The sequence below is a fragment of the Lactuca serriola genome, chromosome 1 (genome assembly GCF_051521515.1).
Source record: "Lactuca serriola cultivar US96UC23 chromosome 1, Lser_US96UC23_V15, whole genome shotgun sequence".
In the NCBI taxonomy this organism is placed as follows: Eukaryota; Viridiplantae; Streptophyta; class Magnoliopsida; order Asterales; family Asteraceae; genus Lactuca; species Lactuca serriola.
Window position 1 is genome coordinate 103,970,640 of NC_136408.1, and position 18,288 is coordinate 103,988,927.

At 32.1% G+C, this 18,288-nt stretch overlaps 3 protein-coding genes across 4 annotated transcripts; all 3 read left to right on the plus strand.

Moving 5' to 3' along the window:
• Positions 1-331: 331 nt before the first annotated feature.
• On the plus strand, positions 332-2,418 carry LOC145096709 (PHD finger-like domain-containing protein 5A). The gene is made up of 2 exons (XM_079034118.1): positions 332-463; positions 1,770-2,418. The coding sequence occupies exon 2, from the start codon at positions 1,784-1,786 to the stop codon at positions 2,114-2,116; it is 333 nt and encodes a 110-aa protein (XP_078890244.1). The 5' UTR covers positions 332-463; positions 1,770-1,783; the 3' UTR covers positions 2,117-2,418.
• Positions 2,419-5,144: 2,726 nt separating this feature from the next.
• On the plus strand, positions 5,145-12,235 carry LOC145096725 (Small GTP-binding protein). 2 transcript variants are annotated; one of them, XM_079034119.1, is made up of 22 exons: positions 5,146-5,495; positions 5,677-5,853; positions 6,666-6,752; positions 6,856-6,912; positions 7,029-7,094; positions 7,186-7,248; positions 7,363-7,407; positions 7,523-7,623; positions 7,763-7,859; positions 7,972-8,043; positions 8,250-8,404; positions 8,528-8,585; positions 9,052-9,132; positions 9,851-9,937; positions 10,023-10,094; positions 10,195-10,329; positions 10,459-10,532; positions 10,627-10,714; positions 11,445-11,522; positions 11,653-11,728; positions 11,821-11,861; positions 11,933-12,235. In XM_079034119.1, the coding sequence occupies exons 1-22, from the start codon at positions 5,202-5,204 to the stop codon at positions 12,026-12,028; spliced, it is 2,100 nt and encodes a 699-aa protein (XP_078890245.1). In that variant the 5' UTR covers positions 5,146-5,201; the 3' UTR covers positions 12,029-12,235. The 2 variants fall into 2 exon arrangements, with proteins under 2 accessions (XP_078890246.1, XP_078890245.1); XM_079034120.1 differs by lacking the exons at positions 11,653-11,728; positions 11,821-11,861; positions 11,933-12,235 and having other exon boundaries at positions 5,145-5,495; positions 11,408-11,522.
• Positions 12,236-14,744: 2,509 nt separating this feature from the next.
• Positions 14,745-17,045, plus strand: LOC145096751 (arginine/glutamate-rich 1 protein). Its single transcript, XM_079034121.1, has 4 exons — positions 14,745-14,944; positions 15,733-15,906; positions 16,159-16,378; positions 16,629-17,045. Exons 1-4 carry the CDS (start codon positions 14,826-14,828, stop codon positions 16,854-16,856), a joined length of 741 nt encoding a protein of 246 aa, XP_078890247.1. The 5' UTR covers positions 14,745-14,825; the 3' UTR covers positions 16,857-17,045.
• Positions 17,046-18,288: the final 1,243 nt, after the last annotated feature.

The window sequence follows — 18,288 nt, forward strand, 5'->3', positions numbered from 1 at the left end:
CGAACCCTAATTAAATGAGAAAGATGTGTAATGGCCACGTAAAATTCCACATAATGCGTTTTAACTGAGCTAAATCAATGCAACCGACTAAAAGAGGTAATAGCCGGTAATGTTGGTTATTTGTGAACGACTGAAAGAATTAGTTGGGTAAATGAGTAAAAAAAATAATATTACCCATATGTAAATATACAAAAATGATCCTATACCTTAATAAGTCAAATTAAAACTTTTACCAAAAACACATTTGAATTCTAAAAGCAAAAGACTTTGTGGTTTCGGGGCTCGAACCCGGATATTAAACGACCTAAAATTGGCCCGACTTCCACAAACTTCCGGAAGGAGGCTCGAGGATTCACTTTCAAGTTTCAGCTACTGCAGCATCCCGTCTGAACATCTTGCAACCTTTCTTCATCGGGTTTTAAATCCCCAAAATCTTGCGTCCCACCTTTTCAAGCATCATCAGGTTAGATTTTTGTCAAACCCACTACTTTTAAGTTTCTTTGTCTCTATCAACGTATATCTGTATATTTGCTCCATTCGTGTGTTTTCGTGGAGTTTTTCTTTGGCTGCTGTATAGTTTATGCTTGCTAAACCTCCAAATTTAGTCATTTTCATGTGAAGATCCTCGCAATTAGTTATACAAACCTAGAAACTCCTTTATTTTAAAGTTTTGGATGTGCGATTAACCCTAACATTTACTCCTTATGCAAAATTACAACGGGTGAGTCGCTGAATTTGAATTTTTTTTGTCTGATAATGTTATGGCGAGAAAATGTTCTAGGGTTCTTAATTGGTTAGCTATATTTGATGAACATGCTGATTGATTGGTGTTAGGATATGAATAAACGTTCATAAATTCAGGGTTTACTTTGCCAAAAACATCACATTTTATCAAAAATTTGGGGCTCTGAACATCAATCTATGGCAATTGCACTGAAAAAGCTATGTAATTGTAAAACACACTGTTCTTTTTCTTTCCCTTCCATTTACTTCTCATCTCCCATCCATTCAATCTCATCACAATGGATACTTGAGCAATCAATCAAATCTGCCATTGAATCCAAAAATTACCAACAAATTGCTGATCTCCTCAACGAATCAAATAAAGGGTTTATAAATTATACAACATATAAAAGCGAGACAAAACTTAAGTGGAGCTTGCTTATCTTCTTAAAAACAGGTTCACTGAAGAACTGAACCCATTTTTCTGATCAAATGTGATGGTTTTGGCAAAGTAAACCCTGCAGATAACAATTCTTTGATAAACTGTGATGAATTGCTTTCATTTGTATAATTCAATAATGCTAATGTTTATAAAAAAAATTCAAAAGTCAATCAAGTTATTTTTTATTCTTTATACTTCTATTTTAAAAACATTCATGGTATTTATGAATAGTAACATTATTTGTTCTTGCTACCAATATGGACAACATATTCTATTTTTTACCTAGATCTCTTGTCTTTGCAAAAGACATAAATGCCCTCCTCATCCTAGTCAGAAGTTGACCTTAGAAAGCGTTCCTAAAGCTTAGGGACACACTCCTCGTCTCATCTTTGTGCAAAAGACTTAAATGCCCTCCTCCTCATCATCATTGAAAACACCTCACAGACTCACTCTTGATCTCTTATCTAAGAAAAAGACATAGAGAACCCTCCTCATCTCATCATCAAATATACCCCTAGGAAGCTTAGGGACTCGTATGTGTAAAAGACGTAAATGCCCTTTTCAAATTTAACAATTTCAACTTCAACAACACTGTTTATTGCAGGCTGAGTAGTTGTCATGGCAAAGCATCATCCGGATTTGATCATGTGCAGGAAGCAGCCTGGAATTGCCATCGGGCGGCTTTGTGAAAAATGTGATGGCAAATGCGTAATTTGTGACTCGTATGTGCGTCCATGTACACTTGTACGTGTATGTGATGAATGCAACTATGGATCCTTCCAGGGTAGATGTGTCATTTGTGGAGGTGTTGGTATCTCTGATGCTTATTATTGCAAAGAATGCACGCAACAAGAAAAAGATCGGGATGGCTGCCCGAAGATTGTCAATTTGGGCAGTGCTAAAACTGACCTGTTCTATGAACGTAAAAAATACGGATTTAAAAAACGATGATTGTGATTGAAGAATGAAGAATGAATAATGAAGAATGAAGAAGATGTTGATGAGTCGTGAAATGTTTTGGTGATTTTAAACTTGGTTAGAATATGTGTATTTTGATGGTGATGTGTTCTCTAATTGATTACCTACTATGTTATATTTTTAACTCGTCTGGTTGTATTGTGTTTGATGTGTATTGGATTGACACCAAGAGAGAAAGAGAAGTCTGGTTATCCACAATGCAACAAGTTGGATTGTGTTTGGTGGGCTTTAGACTGATATTGGAATTGATGGATCGATGCTTGTACTTTGTTTGACATGCATTCTTTAACGTTAGGTTCAATACACATGTGGGACAGAACATTGGTACTGCATTTTGGCATGTATTAGGGGGGTGTTTGGGGTTATTTTTAGAATGACTTTTTGTGAGGAAAATGAGGAGTTTCAAAAAGTCACAAAAACCTGACTTTTTGTGACTTTACATGTAAAAGCTAACACAAAAGTCCTTTTGCTAATCTAAATATATTTTAAAGAACTCTTTTTACAAAAAGTTCTTCTCCAAAAGGACTTTTGATGTTCAAAAGTAATCCCAAACACTCTTTAGGTTTAGATCGAGACAAAAAATGCAATGTTTTATACCACCCAAAAAGATGCTACAATAGTCAAAACACCCATTTTTGGTTTGTGTGTGTGATTTTAGTAATAGGTCGGTTTTGTGAATTTTTATTTAAAACGGATAAAATAAAAAAGCTTAGCTAAAAAAGAAATGTATCAAATGGCTTTGAAGCCAAGTGAATTTATTTTCTTCAACATATATGCTTTACAAAAGTAAAACCGAAAACACAATTAAGATTTAATTGTACTTTGTCAATAGTGTACTTGTTCATTGTTTGATGACATTTTGGAAAAGGTAAAGACGGTTTATTGCATGAAGATATGGTAATTAGTGATTGGTGAGTATGTCAACTCCTACACTATGAATAATAAATACCGATCAAGGGTTTTGTGTATCGTATGTACATCTTGAGATTGACCCATTGGATTATTTTTATCAATTTGAATGTTATTCTTGGTTGTTTAGACTTGTTAGGCTATCCGATATCATTATTGGTGAAAAAGTAGTGAAGAGCAAGCCACATTATCATCTAATCATTCCACAAACATTTCACTAGGTTAGTGGAAATGATGTTCACTAGTGAACATGTTGTCAACAAGAGAGAGAAAGATGTGAAAGAAAAGAGATAGAGAAAATGATTTACGTAAGCTTCGATGAAGCTAGCCACTCCACAACACAATTACCTGACTTGGGGCGGTGTTCACCAGTGAGGATGCATGCCACATAGGTTTTGACGCATAAAAACTTCCCCATACCCCTTAGTCTTAGCAATTAGATTGTGCATGTTTTATGTAAACGAGTCAGATTTATACTATACAAAAAAGCTAGTGTTGTTATTTGAACTTCATCAACTAGCGAAATCTTGTATGTAATAATGTAAGAAACTTAACAGGGGCATAAGAGCAAGAATTAGGTGCCTATATAACTATATTGAGATATATTTTTGGCACATGATTCATATTTTGTATGTATGGGCTCCCTCACTCTTTTACCCGTCATGATGCCTAAACACAAATCCGTCGCAACAATCACAAATGATAAGTTCATAAGTTACATAAATTGATTGACACAATCAATCCATATCAAGAATGGAGGAAAACTAAAGAAATTTGGACCGAAGGGCAGACAAGAACAAATATCACGAATTTAACGATACAATAACAACAAATATCACGAATCCTATTAGACAACACAACAATAGTGGAAATCCTACTAGACAATACAATAACAATAAACATCAGGAGTCCTATTAAAGAATTAACCATAAATTTGAAAACACAATAACCAAGAAACCTACAATAATAGGGTAGGACTTAGAGGGAGGTAGTGTCGAAGGTATCACCTCCATAATGGTAGAATGAACGTGTCACGTAGAAAACATCCATGGTCGATTCAAACCGATTTAAGGCCCTCAACAAAATAAAAAAAAATAAGGCCCTTAATAGTAATTTATTTAAGTAAAAATGATTAATTGCTTAGATTTCTAAAGAATCGGTTGTAAGCTCTTCGTCTTCTCCACAATTTTGGCTCAAATCTTTTTTTTGCCGTTGCCTTCGATTACTTAATATCAAACATTTTTTTTTCTCTTATAATAATATAAGTAGATACATAAAAAATGGGTCATAAAAATTTGGAAGCCCGATGTCATCGCCCATGCTTTCCATCCATTGAGTTTGTTTATAATAATATTTGTCATATCATTTATCATGTTTTTAATTTATATTAAATTGTAAAATATTATAAATTATGCTTATAATCTCTAGTTTGTTTTACTAAGTGATCCACACATATTGGACTTATAAAAGGAAGGAGTGAGAGAGAGATTTTTTGCTTCTAAGTGGTTCCCTCTAATTTCTAAACAAACACTTCTTTATAAAAGAAACTTAAAAAGAAAAATCATAATCGAAACTGTTGAAAATATTACACAAGTGTCGTTTTTATGCATTATAGTGTCTTTGAATAGTTGCTACGTAAAGTTGACAAGTAAGAATTTGTGGTGGTGGAGGTCTTTGTTATTAATGCTTGAAGTAACACTGATAATAGATGTTGTCGTCTATAACTTAAAATAAAATCTTATAACAGTAGTAGTGATAGTATTATCTATTCTTGATGACTGAAAGTTGCCGTTCTTATCTTTTGAAAAGAAATACAACCCTGAAGACATCCAAAAAATGTAAAAAAGTAAAAAATGAAACAAGACGAGAGTAAGTCAAAACGAACACACAAATACATAGATAAATTTGACAATCGCAATAGTAATTATAATATAATAATGTAATGCAACTTAATAACTCTAACATAAAACAAAATTAAATGAAATAAAAACTTAAGGAAAAAAAACCAAGATGAATATTGGTTTTTTATACGGTATGAAATCGACTAAAATCAAGTAAAAATGTAAAATGCAAAAGATAGCGGGTAAGTCCCGAATTTGTGGTTTAAAAGCAACAGCCAACGAGAGCAACCACCACCACCACCGTGGGAATGGCGACGAACCTAAAGCTATTCTTATCCTCGAAACCACCACCACAGGGCAACCACCACCACTGCGGCAGAACCCCTAGCATCAGCCACCACCACCACCACCTTCTATTTCCCGCCTCTAACAGAACATTTTACAGTCTACAGTCTTTTCCCTCTTCCAGAAATAATTTCAACAGTTACAGTAGAAGTCGCCGGAGTAGGTATCGCGTGTGTAGTAAGGCCGCAGACGTCCAGTCCAAAGATGCTTCTGCCTCAGAAGCGACATTTGTCGCCGGCCGAGATCGTCTTTTGAAGGTATGGTCAATCCTTTCAAAATTATGCACATTCTCACAGGTATTCGCTTTGATAAGACATGAGGGGAATTTTTAGCACTTCTATTGACCTCTTTGGATAGAAGTATTGAACTGGTTCGCATGTGGAACATAACCTTCTAACTAGGTGCGATTTTAAACCAGTTATTTTGATTGAATTGCAGGTTCCCACAGAAAACATCAGGAATTTCTCCATCATTGCACATATTGATCATGGAAAATCGACATTAGCTGATAAATTGCTGCAAGTGACGGGTACAGTGCAATCACGTGATATGAAGGAACAGTTTCTGGATAACATGGATCTTGAGAGAGAAAGGGGTATCACTATCAAATTACAGGTGCATTTTTTTAAATCCATTAGCACATTTTTCATTGAAAGGAAGTGAAAAGGCATAAGGTTTTATAATGTTCATCTCATTTTTCTGCTCTAGGACATTCACTTACATGTTGTGTCATTGTGATACAACTGTTTTTAAATTATCAACAAATGGTGTACTTCAAAACCATGTAGACATACAATTGTATCATCATACTCACAAACCAATACAAAATAATAAACAACTTGAGTATGATCTAGGTAAAATTAATAAAATATTAGATAGAAGGGTAACATCTTATAAGGCTTCTATTTGTTTCTAGCTAAGTCTTCATTTTCCCCTTATCACTAAGTCCCACAACTAGAATCCCCAAATTTGTAAACCCTAACAGAAAATCACTAGATGAAAGTATGATTAGGGCTCATACCTTGATTATGTGATGTTAATCTAACCAAAATGTGTTAGATTCCTTCTCATAATTGATCTTGATATCTTCAAGACTCCAAAATCACATCTTAAAATGATGAACTACCAAAAATTCTGTCTTTTAGTACTTTCAGTTAAATCCAATTACCACATAAGTAGAATGTTGTAACACTCAAAAATCAAACCTTTATGAGTTTATTAGTTACAAATTCCCATGTTATTGCAAGTTGTTAGACTTTTATATCATTTGGTGTAAAGGCATTAAGATATATGTTGATTTAATTGAAAGAACCATGTAATAGCTAATAATTAATACAAGTAAAACATGGTAATAAATAATACATGTTTCTCTTCTTTTTCATTTCTGTATTTTCTTTTAAATGAATTTTCCTAAATTACCCTTTCAGGCTGCTAGAATGCGTTTCACACATGAAAGCAAACCTTATTGCCTTAATCTTATTGATACTCCAGGCCATGTTGATTTCTCCTATGAGGTATGACATATAATTTAATAAACTATAATTTTATTATTTTTCATATTAAAAAACTTAAGAACAAATACATATTGTTGGTTGACATTCTTTTTCCTGATTTCAGGTTTCTAGATCTCTTGCTGCATGTGAGGGTGCTCTCCTTGTTGTAGATGCCTCACAGGTATGTATTTCACATTTTCCACATTTGAAATTTAAAAAAAAATTTGAATTACTTTTGTTTTTATGTAAAGAAATATTTTTTTATTGTTATATTCTGTGATTAATCTTATATAATAGGGAGTGGAAGCTCAGACATTGGCTAATGTTTATTTGGCATTGGAAAACAACCTTGAAGTCATTCCTGTAAGTTGATAGTAAATAATAAGAATACAAAATTAAATAAAATGTTATAAAAACAAAAACCACTATTAAATTATTTGACTTTTTTTTTCAGGTGTTGAATAAAATAGATCTTCCAGGTGCTGAACCAAGCCGCGTTGTTCAGGAGATTGAAGAGGTTAGTTAAGTTGATGTGATTTTGGTCAAGGGTATTTTCGTCATTTTCTATTTTTTATGTTCCAATTAACATGTGTTAAACATGGTTTTTTCTAATTCATCTTATTTTTTTTAGGTTATTGGCTTGGATTGCAGCAATGCTATATACTGCTCAGCAAAGGTTCATTAGTTGATGTTCATATACATTTGTAGATTGAATAATGTCTGAATTAGACCAAATGACCATTTTACCCTTACATTTTAAGATGGTAATAATTAATTAATGTATATTACAGGAGGGAATAGGTATAAATGAAATACTGACTGCAATTGTTCAAAGGATTCCTCCACCACTTGATTCTGCTAAAAAACCTTTGAGAGCTCTTATATTTGATAGGTATTAAATATTAATTAAATCCTTTAATCATTTTGTTTCTCTTCACTTTTTTTTGTTATTAATAATACCAAAATTTCACTCTATGAATAATTGTGAGTAAGTTTTCATAATTCATATCCATGAATTTTATTTTTTGCAGTTACTATGATGCGTATAGGGGCGTTATTGTCTATTTTCGTGTTATTGATGGAACTGTAAAGAAAGGTGACAGGATTTATTTTATGGCTAGTGGAAAGGTTAAAACTAAAACCACTCTTCTCTTGTTTTTTAAGCTTCTTGTAATAATACTGAGATTAATTAAACTTGGTTTAATATATTTTTTTTAAGAAAACAAATGACATGATGCAGGATTATTTTGCTGATGAAATTGGAGTTTTATCCCCTAATCAGTTGCAAGTTGATGAACTATATGCTGGTGAGGTAATAATACCACTCCTATGTTTCTTACAATTCCAATATCTACATATAGGGGTATTTTGGTCATTTAACAAAAAAAAATATTTTTTTAAAGATTGGGATAGATTTTTACTGCTATTCAGTAATAAACAACCCGCTCTCCATGTTTCTTACAATTCAAATATCTACTCTACTCATGGGGGGTATTTTGGTCTTTTTCACATTTGAAGGTGGGATACATATCAGCTTCAATAAGATCAGTAGCAGATGCAAGAGTAGGTGACACCATAACTCACTACACAAGAAAAGCAGATCAATCTTTACCTGGATACAAAGAAGCCACTCCAATGGTGTTTTGTGGCTTGTTTCCAATCGATGCAGACCAGTATATATTATTATTATTATTATTATTATTATTATATTATATCTCTTTAATCCACAATGCCATGTCACCTTTTTTTCTTTTAAAAAAATATTAATCAACATATCATTGTTTCTTTCTTTTTAGATTCCCAGATTTACGTGATGCATTGGAGAAACTACAGCTTAATGATGCTGCATTAAAGGTATGTAAAAAATATGACTAAATTACACGAATGGTCCCTATGGTTTAGGGTAATTTGCGCCTTTGGTCCCTAACTTATGTTTTTTTTACTCGGAAGGTCCATATTGTTTGTTTTTATTGCGCGTTTGGTCCTTGTCTTACCGAAAAAGACTATTTTGCCCTTGATTTTTTAATGTATTTAAATAAACATACCCCCAACTCCACTTCCACCTCACCTTACCTACCCCACCTTATTTAAATAAATTAAAAAATCAAGGGCAAAATAGTCTTTTTCGGTAAGACAGGGACCTAGCGCTCAACAAAAACAAATTGTAGGGACCTTCTGAGTTAAAAAAATAAGTTACAGACCAAACGTGCAAATTATCCCAAACCATAGGGACCATTTGTGTAATATACTCAAAGATTCATCATTTGTGGTATTTGTAAATTGTCTTTTTTTATTTTTATTTTTATTTTTATGTTTTCAGTTTGAGCCAGAGACATCAAGTGCAATGGGATTTGGATTTAGATGTGGGTTTTTGGGTCTTCTTCATATGGAAATTGTTCAGGTATATTATATTATATAGGTGATATGTATTTTTATCATTTTATATTAACAAATATTGCAAAATTGGTCCCTGTGGTATTCAAAAAAGTGCATTTTGAGACTTTGAGTACATTTTTTTTTTCATTCGCATAGTCAATCCAAAATTGAAACTTCCATGAGCAGATTTGGTCCCTAGAGTTAACTTCCGTCTAAAAAAAGGACTTAAACTGCACTTTTTGGGATACCTCAGGGACCAAATCTGCTCATGGAAGTTTCAATTTTGGACTGACCATGTGAATGAAAAAAAAAGTGTACTCAAAAGTCTCAAATGCACTTTTTTGAATACCACAGGGACCAATTTTGCAATTTACTCTATGTAAATTTTGTCTTGACAAAGTTTCATGATTTGTCCTTGTAGTTTACATAAAGTTGCACGTTTAGTCCCTATCTTTTTTAGTTATGCGGATGGTCCCTGTGGTTTCAATTTCTTGTTTGGTTAGTCATTGGTGCATGTAAATTGACTTTTGTACCTTTTTTAATTGATTACAGACTTTATTTTATATTATTCTAACTATTTTTATTTTTAATAAGTACAAAAGTCATTTTACAATCAACCACACAAGAAATTGAAACCACAAGGACCATCCACATAACAAAAAAGAAAATAGGGACTGAATGCGCCGCTTTTGTAAACCGCAAGGGCCAATTGTGAAATTTTATATTTTGTCTTTATTGCACAGGAAAGACTTGAACGGGAATACAATTTGTCTCTAATAACTACTGCTCCAAGTGTCGTATACCGAGTCCACTGTTCCAATGATGAAATTGTAAATATAAAATATTTTCTATTTTTCTTTTTTTAATTTTTAAATGTTTGATTTCTTTCATCTGCTTTTTTTTTTTTTTTTTTAGGTTGAATGTTCAAATCCATCAGCACTTCCTGAACCTGGTAAGAGGAGGTCAATTGAAGAGCCAATTGTTAAGGTTTGTCGCTGTTTTATATATTTATGGTGTGTGTGTTTAAAACTTTAAATAAATATTGATTTTTTTTAAAATTTTTTTATTTTATAAATCTTTTCTGTAGATTGAGATGCTAACACCAAAGGACTATATTGGTGCACTTATGGAACTTTCTCAAGAAAGAAGAGGAGATTTTAAAGAAATGAAATTTATTACTGAGACTAGAGCTTCACTCACTTATCAGATGCCACTTGCTGAGGTTTATTTTTTAATATTTATATTTTCTAAAAATATAAATATCTTTCTTTATGAGTTTTATGTTTATAGTATATCACAAGTGTCCTGTATCTTTTTTTTTTTTTTTTTTTTTTTTTTTTTTTTTTTTCAGATGGTTGGCGATTTCTTTGATCAGCTAAAATCAAGGAGCAAGGGCTATGCTAGTATGGAATATTCTTTTATCGGGTAAACATATATATATATATATATATATATATTATTTTGATTTTTTTTTAAATTCATGGAATTTTAAATAATCTAATTAAAACTATGACTTCAGATACAAGGAAAGCGATTTGATAAAGCTTGATGTGTTGATAAATGGTGAAGGTGTGGAGCCCTTGTCAACTATTGTACACAGAGACAAGGTTATTTTGGTCATTTTCCCTTCTTCAATAGAAAATGAAAGAGATAGCTTGTTTTTTTTAATTTTACACATGTGGCTCTTGGCTGTGTAAAAGACATAAACGCCCTCCTCATTCTCATAATCGAAAATAGCCCTAGGAAAACTAAAAGAGCTTATACCTAAATAAGGTTATTTTGGTCATTTTTCCTTCTTTAATAGAAAATGAAAGGGATAGCTAGTTTCTTAATTTTACACATGTGGTTCTCGACTTCTCGTTTGTGCAAAAGACGTAAACGCCATCCTTGTCCTCATAATTAAAAATAGATCTAGAAAAATTAAAAGAGCTTATACCTAGACAAGGTTATTTTGGTCATTTTTCCTTCTTTAATAGAAAATGAAAGGGATAGCTTGTTTTTTAATTTTACACATGTGGCTCTTGTCTGTGTAAAAGACGTAAACACCCTCATCCTCATAATCGAAAATACCCCTAGAAAAACTAAAAGAACTTATACCTACACAAGGTTATTTTGGTCATTTTTTTCTTTTTCAATAGAAGATGAAAGAGATAGCTTGTTCTTGTCTCTGCAAAAGACGTAAACGCCCTCCTCGTCCTCATAATCGAAAACATCTCTAGAAAAACTAAAAGAACTTATACAGTAATACCTAAACAAGGTTATTTTGGTCATTTTACTTTTTTTGTGTTTTTCATTGACAGGTTATAATGACATGAACTTAATTCTTTATATTTATAGGCATATTCTGTGGGAAGAGCTTTGACTCAAAAGCTAAAAGAACTTATACCTAGACAAATGTTTAAAGTGCCTATCCAAGTAAGCCTCATCTATTCTATTCTACCTCGAATAATAAAATTAAACTTAAAATCATAAATTAATGATTTGCAATTTTATTTTATTTATTTGTATTATTTTATTCTTACTTATGTCGTGAACTTGATGACAGGCATGCATAGGTACTAAGGTGATTGCTAGTGAAAGTTTATCAGCAATTAGGAAAGATGTTTTGGCCAAATGCTATGGTAATTAAAAAATTTAATACTAAATTTAATTTCTATATTTTTTAATGTAATAAATTATAATTAGTAATGTTCATTTTTTAATTTGATTGTAGGTGGTGACATCTCTAGGAAGAAAAAATTGCTAAAGAAACAGGTAAATTATTTGTATATATTTTTTTTCTCTCTCTTTAAAACATTATTTATTTATTTATTTGCTCTAATTAGGCTGCGGGAAAGAAAAGAATGAAGGCAATTGGAAAAGTTGATGTGCCTCAAGAAGCATTTATGGCAGTTTTGAAACTTGAAAAAGAGGTGCTATAAGTTAAATATAGTCACATACTCTACATATACACTACAACACATGTACATTGTATGTATCTATATTACTTACTACCAATGTAGCAAAAAAAAAAAAAAAAAAAAAAAAAAAAAACTTCTACAATCAAGAAATCATGTGCCTTGGTGTTGTCATTTGACATTTAATGGTTAGAAAATATATATACCAAGTCCCATTTTTTGTTTATGAAACCGAAGGAATATGTTTTTACTTTTATTACTTCAATTCTTCGCTTATTTAGAAACCATTTTCATGCATCGGCTTTTAGAATGAAACATGTGTATGCATATATGCATATATAAGGAGATTAGAATCCATAAGTGAGATCTTTGGTGGTGGTGGTTGGATTAAACTAACTCATATAGACGAAATTTTTAACAAAAAAAACCCAATTATTTTTAGGCTTTTCAAAAATAACAATTATCTGTAGAACAATGTATTCTAGAGTCGAGTCTGGATTTGAGAATGGAATTTTGGAGTTTCCATTTAAGTATTTATTTGTTAGAAACTAAATGTTGTAAATGCAATTTCACACGAACGCCCACTTAACTAGTTATAATAAAGTGAACTACAAGACTCATGCCTAACATTTTATCCTTAGCTACCACTTTATTATCACACAACACCCATCTAACTAGTTATGAATTATGATTTCTCACATACCACTTAAAATCAATGTTTTAAAACCCGGGTCGACCTGGCCGGTTCAACCGGTTGGACCGTGACCTGGGATAGAAGGCGGGTCAATTGAGACTGATGTTTTGTAAAAATACAAACCGGATCGAACCGGCTGGGTTTCCCTTAAACCGCGGTTCGACCGCTTATGTCGAACCGGTTAAAACCGGGTTGACTCGTTTTAATAGGGTTTGGATAGTTCAATACAAGTAGCGAACGCCAAAACAACGAGGCGTTTGCGGTTTCTTTAATATTTTTTAATGTTTAAACTTTGTGGACATCAAATTATTGGTTTTATATGTTTATGCATTATGCATGAAAGTAGAAATATATAAAAATAGAAAAAGACCATAAACCGGGTTGACCTGTGAACCGGTCATCACACCGGGTCAATTAAAAACCCGGGTTTTAAAACATTGCTTAAAATCATTAGATTTCCTACTTACCTCCGTATTCACAATCTATTTAAATCAGTTTACATCCTGCTATAATGCTATAATTCACACTGAAAGCTATTAAGCCATTCTTTGAAGATGTATTTTGTTCGGTCATTCATTCACTTTAGTCATCCTTCAATCTCCAAGAGTGATCTAAGGTTGTGGGGTATCTCTGAGGGAGATGGTAGAAGCCAAAGAAACAAAGTACAAAAAAATGAAAGCGGAATCTAAGGAACTCGGACAACAAATGCATGGTAAGCTACTATCCATTGAAGACAAGAAAAAATGGATAGGAGACACATAACCGTGAGATTGTAGATGATGAGCTTTGGAAATTTTGTGAGAAAATGGATGTAATAAAAAGCATGAGTTGATAAAGAAAAAGAAAGTGAAATTCTCATATGACTACCAGAAATTTCAATTCATAATAAAGATCTAACTAATTTAAAAACTAAAGCCAATGGGTTTCAATAGCCAAAAACCGAACTTGTCAATGAACCATTCCCAATTTGTAGGGTTATCGGGGCTCGCCTTAAGCATTAAACTTTGTTGTCCTACGCCGCCTCTTGATTGAAGCCTTCAAAATTTAAACTTGAGTCATTTGAGGGAGTTGTTACCAAATCTTATCCGATGAGCCATAAAGTAGTTAATTGAATACTTAATATCAATGTTCACATACCAACAACTATAAACTTTATGCAAAAGTGGTGAAAAATGATAAATTTAGGGGTGTCTTAAATGAACCTCCATATGTGTGTGAGTGTAGTGTGTGTTGATTTTCATACATGTATCTCATCATATGAGGTTTTTTAGTAACAACCTAAATTTATTATATTAACTAGTTTATAACCCGTGCGAACCACGGTTATAAAATTAATTAAAATTTCATATTAAAAAATTAGAATTATTTTAAACAAATTATTACATAAAGGGATATTTTTTTAGTTATACAAAATTATAATCATTAATTTAAATAAATACGTGAAGTTATATCGCCTTATAATCTGTATTAATTTTATTTTATTTTTCAATATAATGTTATTAATTAAATATAATTAGAGTGAGAAAATTTTAAATAAAGAATCAATTATTAATTTAATGTACTTAGAGGAGAAATTTAAAATTTGAAATGGATAATCAATTATTAGTTTAATGTAATTAGAGTGAAATTTAAAATTTAAAATGCATAATTAATAGGTTGACAAATGGCATGATATATGATATATAACATTAATGAGGAATTTTAATTGTATGACACTTGTCAGTCAATAGGAGGTTAAACCTAATCTTTTATTAGAATAGGGAATTGTTAAAAAATTATATTTCATAGATTAAAAAATAACAAAAATATACTTCATATCTTATATGAACAAAAAAAGTTGTGCAAGTGTGTAAACGGTAGTTTGGCGAATAAAATCTGACAAAAGCCAATGATCAAAGCTCAAAATTGAAAAGGGTAGTTTATGGTAATTTTCAGTTAAATTGAGGACCATAATGGAATTTCACTAAAATCTAAGGAAACTTTTCCAATTTGGAAAGTATCAAACTATCAACTAGACAACTATCAAAGACCCCGACTGGGATTTAACTCCCTTAAGTTCAATTTCAGAAATTTGTCCAAAAAAATTTAGGGTAAAGAACGAAAAAAAAACGATCTTTTAACGGACTAATGCCTCGGAGTATATCGAGGTCTCCGTCGTCTTATCGGCGGAGATACTCGCCGTCCCCATCCAGCCGCCGCCGCCGGAGAGACCGGAGCCGCTCGCCTTACACTACTTCTCACAGCAGGTCAGCTCACATTCTTTTGACTTTAACTTCTTTTTATATGGTGTATTTGAATTTCCGCGATTTAACTGATCTCGATGCATATAAGGGTAAACTCTATGTTCAAAATGAAGCGTAGAGTGGAATTACAAACTCGTATATGGAACAATTAGGTGATAAACTGCACAAATTCAGGTCAAATTTATGTATTGAGAAGTTGTTAGGGCTAAATTTCTTGCATTTGTGCAATAGAAATGTTAGCTGTGTGAAGTGTGAACTACAATGCTAGGTCTAACATACTTATTGGCTCCTTTTGAGCTTAAAATTCACAGCACATTTGAATAACCTAATTTTAAAGATTAAAAAACTGATCTTGCACTATTTAAACAGATTGTTAGGTTTTTATTTGGAGATGAAGTTCATTAACACTTCAATAACATAAAATAATTAAATTTAGTCTTTCACTATCTACACCTTCTAAGTTCTAACTAACTACATGTAGAGGATTATGTGGTAACTTAAAGAAAGAAAAGAACAAAAGTAAAATGTTAGGTTTAAAGATGCAATAAACTTATAAACACACAATAAATTTTCTTCCTTGACCCCACAAAGGTCAAAAGGGTAGATCAGACTCCACAACTCAGCAGAAATAGTGTTAAAGAAGCATGCAATCTTCTTCCTTCATCTTGAAACACACAAAGAAGCCTTATCAGACAAAGATTATTACTAATTTAAAGCTTAGTTCTTTCTTGTTTTCACAATTTAACTATATTTTGGTATTAATCATGATTTTTTTTTACTACATTAATTAGGAGAAGAAGTCGATCTCCAATTTCTAGACATAAAAAAAGTCGATCTCCAACACCTAGGCGACATAAGAGGCGAAAAAGCAGGACTTCTTCACTGAGTCCTGTGGAATCTCCAACTCAAAGTATCACATCAAATGCCCTTTCTAAATCAAGAAAGGAAGAAGAAGAAAAGAAAAGGTACATAAAACTCTTTTTCTTTTAAAGTGGAAGAAATGGTAAAATGTGTTTTGATTGATTTGTTAGTTATAGCATCATAATTTCATTTCTTCATATTACAACATTAGTAGTAAATAGTCAGGCAGAATGCAACTTTGTGTCTTAATTTTGAGGGGAGAAACTGTAAAATCACCACCACTATTGTTAGTAACAATTGATTTACAATTTTTTGTACCAAAATTGATATGTATAATTGCATATATGTTGTTAAAGGCTTGAACAGGAGATGGAGCTGAAAATTCTAGAAGAAGAAACAGCAAGGAGAATGGAAGAAGCAATTAGGGCAAAAGTTGAAGAAAAATTAATGTCAAATGAAGTTAAATTAGAAATAGAAAAAAGAGTAGAAGAAGGGAGGAAGAAGCTTTTTGATGATATTGAAGCTCAACTTGAAAGAGAAAAACAAACAGCTCTTAATGAAGCTAGACAAAAAGAGGTCACAAAATGTCTTCCTTTTTTCTTTTTGACTTAATGGACTTAATTTATATAACACTTAGGGTCTGTTTGATAATGCCTCTTACTGTTTGATACCATACTTAGAAGCCTATGCCTCTTACTGTTTGATACCATACTTAGAAGCCTCAGACATGGCTCCTCCGATATGCTTCTTACTCGGTCAGATTAACAGTCAGATCTGACTCAATCAATAGTTATCATTATTGAGATTTTTTTTTATGTTAAATTAGGAGCAAGCTCGAAGAGAAAGAGAAGAGCTTGATAAAATGTTGGAAGAGAATCGAAGGAGAGTAGAAGAGGCTCAAAGAAGAGAAGCTCTTGAGCTTCAACGAAAAGAGGAGGAAAGATTTAGGGAACTTGAACTTATTCAAAGACAAAAGGAAGAGGCTTTGAGAAGAAAGAAGCTTGAAGATGAAGAGGAGCTTATTAAGCTATCAAGTAAAGTCAAACCTAGATAAAACAAGTCAAACCTCATCTCTATGTGAAATTGTTCTATAAATTCCCCTTAGACTATGGAATATGTTGTTCTTTTTTCTTGTTTTGAGTAGATTAGGAAAGAGGTTAATTATGTGGTTTAACAATTGGTGGTTTAAACTAATTATCAAAATGATGGTATTTATGCAAAAATGGTTATTCTTCCAGCAAAATGGGAGCATCATGTGAGATGTAAATCAGATGAAATAATATGGCTGATATAAAAACCCAATCAGAGTCTAATTTATAGTGGAACTCCTTTGATCTAGCTTTTAATATTTGAACTAGTGGTGGTAAAAACTTACACAACACACTACTTTGGTACAAAATAAATGAGTTCAGATAAGATACTTCAACCTGTTTAATTAAAATAATTTTAACTCGAAAATGACTTATTTATTTATATTTATGATTTTTTGTAACTCTTTCAATAAATTGAACATGCCCGCTTCCTAAGACTCAAAAAAAAAAATTTACATGTTTTTTTTTTCTCTTCAATACTCCACAGTCTCACTCGGCCACTCACTTTATCTCATGACCTCGTCACTCTGCCTCTCCAATTGCTGCTATTTTCGATTTGCCCTCTAAATTGATTATAAATTTCGCCTTCCTGCTTCCTAATTCGTATTCTTTTCATTTTTTCCTTTTCACCTCCTTAATTCCTACTTTTTCAACAAACAAAATGTTTTTAACTTGATATGACACAACACATTTATGAGGTCAAAACCCAACACAAAAATAAATGTATCATGTTAGGGTCAAACTCTTTTGATCTATTTAATGTTTCAATTCTATACGAACCCAATACAACACGATATATTTGTTAGGGAAAATGATTCTTGAGGATAACTAACTGTTGCGTTTGTTTTCATTTGGTCACTTTCCTTTTTTTTTTGTACTCAATATACCATTGAACTTGTTGTTTGTGTTCACCATAACCCTTTTAACCGGTTTTTGACATGTGATAGCCGGTTAAAGGGTTATGGTGAACACAACCAACAAGTTCGATGGTATATTGAGTACAAAAAAAAAAAACGAAAGGGACCAAATGAAAACAGACTCAACAGTTGGTTACTCTCCTGAGTCATTTTCTCCAAAAAGTTAAATGAAATTAAAGTTGTAAAATTATAAAAGACTGCAACCTTCTTTGGCTATAACGTACATGAAGAGCGTTTCGGAGGGACAACTTCGTTAACACATGGTCTATGCTATGCTTACCGTGGTTAGTTATCAACACCTCTCTGCAAAAGGATATGACTATGTATGAGAGAGATATTTTATCAGTATAAACGTTTACCTCAAGATATATTATGGTGATGTGCTTGCAAAAGTTGTATGATATAGTACATATTGATGTTGTATCTTATCCCATGAATTCGATCTTAAAGTTAAGTAAACTCAAAAATCACAGCACTT

What these genes read in the sequence shown, in the direction of transcription:
- LOC145096751 (XM_079034121.1), top strand. Translation starts at nt 14,826, where the DNA reads ATGCCTCGGAGTATATCGAGGTCTCCGTCGTCTTATCGGCGGAGATAC. An exon ending in TACACTACTTCTCACAGCAG is followed by an intron (nt 14,945 to 15,732) that starts GTCAGCTCACAT and finishes TACATTAATTAG; the next exon opens with GAGAAGAAGTCGATCTCCAA. An exon ending in ATGAAGCTAGACAAAAAGAG is followed by an intron (nt 16,379 to 16,628) that starts GTCACAAAATGT and finishes ATGTTAAATTAG; the next exon opens with GAGCAAGCTCGAAGAGAAAG.
- LOC145096709 (XM_079034118.1), top strand. Translation starts at nt 1,784, where the DNA reads ATGGCAAAGCATCATCCGGATTTGATCATGTGCAGGAAGCAGCCTGGA.
- LOC145096725 (XM_079034119.1), top strand. Translation starts at nt 5,202, where the DNA reads ATGGCGACGAACCTAAAGCTATTCTTATCCTCGAAACCACCACCACAG. An exon ending in ATGAACTATATGCTGGTGAG is followed by an intron (nt 8,044 to 8,249) that starts GTAATAATACCA and finishes TCACATTTGAAG; the next exon opens with GTGGGATACATATCAGCTTC. An exon ending in ACTGTTCCAATGATGAAATT is followed by an intron (nt 9,938 to 10,022) that starts GTAAATATAAAA and finishes TTTTTTTTTTAG; the next exon opens with GTTGAATGTTCAAATCCATC.